The sequence below is a fragment of the Borostomias antarcticus genome (assembly GCF_949987555.1).
Source record: "Borostomias antarcticus genome assembly, chromosome: 7".
In the NCBI taxonomy this organism is placed as follows: Eukaryota; Metazoa; Chordata; class Actinopteri; order Stomiiformes; family Stomiidae; genus Borostomias; species Borostomias antarcticus.
In genome coordinates, this window is record NC_140240.1 from 571583 (window position 1) to 574082 (window position 2500).

Consider the following 2500-nt stretch of genomic DNA (forward strand, 5'->3'; position numbering starts at 1 on the left):
GATCTCCAGCCCTCCCCACACAGGAGGGGTTTAAGGAGCAGGTGTTCCTATGATGACTCTGTTTCCCGGTCGCGCCCCTCCACCGTAGATCCAGGAGCACCTGCCGGTGTACGCAGCCGGGGTCAGGGAGTTCCAGAGCCGGTTGGAGCACCTGAACGTGGAACTGGCCAAACATTCAGAGAGTCTGGCCGGCGACAAGAGGTGAGGGACAGGGGGGGGACCGCCGGGAACCCCGGACCCCAGGACTGGACAAAGCTCGAGCCTGGAGCTCTGTTAGAATTAAGCAATTGACCACGAGAGGCAGTTGGTTACAGGGGATTTGACCACAGCTACGGGGCGTTGTTAGGCCCCACGCGATAGCGGAGTCTGGATACTCTCCATAGAGATCCGTTTGTGCCAATCAGCGTTGGTTCTGAGGAATTTGAAATACAAACGGCTATGCTGGGTGGGTTTAGGTGTGATGACAGCGAGGAGTGGTTGAAGTTAGCACGTGATAGACGGTGATAGACAGATGGCTCATCCAATCACCTGCTCTTTTCCAAATACTTTCTGGAAGGGGGAGTTCCCAGATGGTTCTGCGAAGCAAAGTAAACCATCTGGCTCGTCAGGTCAGGAACATCCCAGCCCTCGAAGGAACTAGAACGCAGGATAAGAGTTGTTCTGAGGGTGCGGGGGTCGGGTTAGGGTTAGGGTGTGAGGGCGCGGGGGTCGGGTTAGGGTTAGGGTTAGGGTGCGGGGGTCGGGTTAGGGTGCGGGGGTCGGGTTAGGGTGTTAGGGTGCGGGGGTCGGGTTAGGGTTAGGGTGTGAGGGTGCGGGGGTCGGTAGTGTGTCTGGTTCTGAGGGGGAGGGGGAGGGTGGAATCCCCTCACATGAAGCCCGTCCCTGACCCCTGACCCCTGACCTCTGTCCCCACCAGCCGGCAGAAGATGGAGATGCTACTGGAGAAGATCGTGCCGATCCACCAGCAGTACCGCAAGGAGAGACTCGCTGGCAGTACGTATGTGTGTGTGTGTGTGTGTGTGTGTGTGTGTGTGTGTGTGTGTGTGTGTGTGTGTGTGTGCGTGCAAGCGTGTGTGTGTCTGTGTGTGTGTGTGTGTGTATTTATTTGCACAGATTTGTCAGTCACTATAGTGTGTGTGCATGCTTATATAACATACTTTTTTGTCACAGAGCTTGAATACAATGATGAGCAGATCCACAAGTTTGAGAAGTGAGTGTGTCCTCCCTGTTAGTCCTGTGTCCTCCCTGTTAGTCTTATGTCCCCCCTGTTAGTCCTGTGTCCTCCCTGTTAGTCTTATGTCCCCCCTGTTAGTCCTGTGTCCTCCCTGTTAGTCCTGTGTCCTCCCTGTTAGTCCTATGTCCTCCCTGTTAGTCCTGTGTCCTCCCTGTTAGTCCTATGTCCTCCCTGTTAGTCCTATGTCCTCCCTGTTAGTCCTATGTCCTCCCTGTTAGTCCTATGTCCTCCCTTAGTCTTGTGTCCTCCCTGTTAGTCCTATGTCCTCCTTTTTAGTCCTATGTCCTCCCTGTTAGTCATGTGTCCTCCCTGTTAGTCCTGTGTCCTCCCTGTTAGTCCTGTGTCCTCCCTGTTAGTCCTATGTCCTCCCTGTTAGTCCTGTGTCCTCCCTGTTAGTCTTATGTCCCCCCTGTTAGTCCTATGTCCTCCCTGTTAGTTCTATGTCCTCCCTGTTAGTCCTGTGTCCCCCCTGTTAGTCCTATGTCCCCCCTGTTAGTCCTATGTCCTCCCTGTTAGTCCTCTGTCCTCCCTGTTAGTCCTGTGTCCTCCCTGTTAGTCTTATGTCCCCCCTGTTAGTCCTATGTCCTCCCTGTTAGTCCTATGTCCCCCCTGTTAGTCCTATGTCCTCCCTGTTAGTCCTGTGTCCTCCCTGTTAGTCAAATGTCCCCCTGTTAGTCCTATGTCCCCCCTGTTAGACCTGTGTCCCCCCTGTTAGTCCTATGTCCTCCCTGTTAGTCCTATGTCCTCCCTGTCAGCCCTATGTCCTCCCTGTTAGTCCTGTGTCCTCCCTGTTAGTCCTATGTCCCTCCTTAGTCTTGTGTCCTCCTTGTCAGCCCTATGTCCTCCATGTTAGTCCTATGTCCTCCCTGTTAGTCCTGTGTCCTCCCTGTTACTGACTGCTGTCATACTGGAGGGTCTGGCGAGGGTGAGCCCTCCAGCTGTGATAGGCTCCTCCTCCTCTCTCCCAGGATTCAGCTGTGTAAACACATCAAACGCATGAAGGCTCTGTACAGAGAGGACTGTCTGCAGAGATACAGAGACCTGCTGGCTTCTGCCACAGCGTGGAATGGGTACGGAGCACACACACACACGCACGCACACACACACACACACACACACACACGCACACACACACACACACACACACACACGCACACACACACGCACACACACATACACACACACATACACACACGCACGCACACACACACACACGCACGCACACACACACACGCACGCACACACACACACACACACACACACACG

The 2500-nt window shown here is 54.4% G+C and overlaps 1 protein-coding gene across 2 annotated transcripts in view; it reads left to right on the forward strand.

Annotated features, from left to right (window-relative positions):
- ikbke (inhibitor of nuclear factor kappa B kinase subunit epsilon) overlaps positions 1-2500 on the forward strand; it is a 16207-nt gene that overhangs the window by 11151 nt on the left and 2556 nt on the right. For both annotated transcript variants that reach the window (XM_084441178.1, XM_084441179.1), the window contains 4 exons: positions 89-201; positions 917-993; positions 1171-1210; positions 2203-2304. In XM_084441178.1, the coding sequence (XP_084297304.1) occupies positions 89-201; positions 917-993; positions 1171-1210; positions 2203-2304 (332 nt within the window). The remainder of the gene's footprint in view (positions 1-88; positions 202-916; positions 994-1170; positions 1211-2202; positions 2305-2500) is intronic.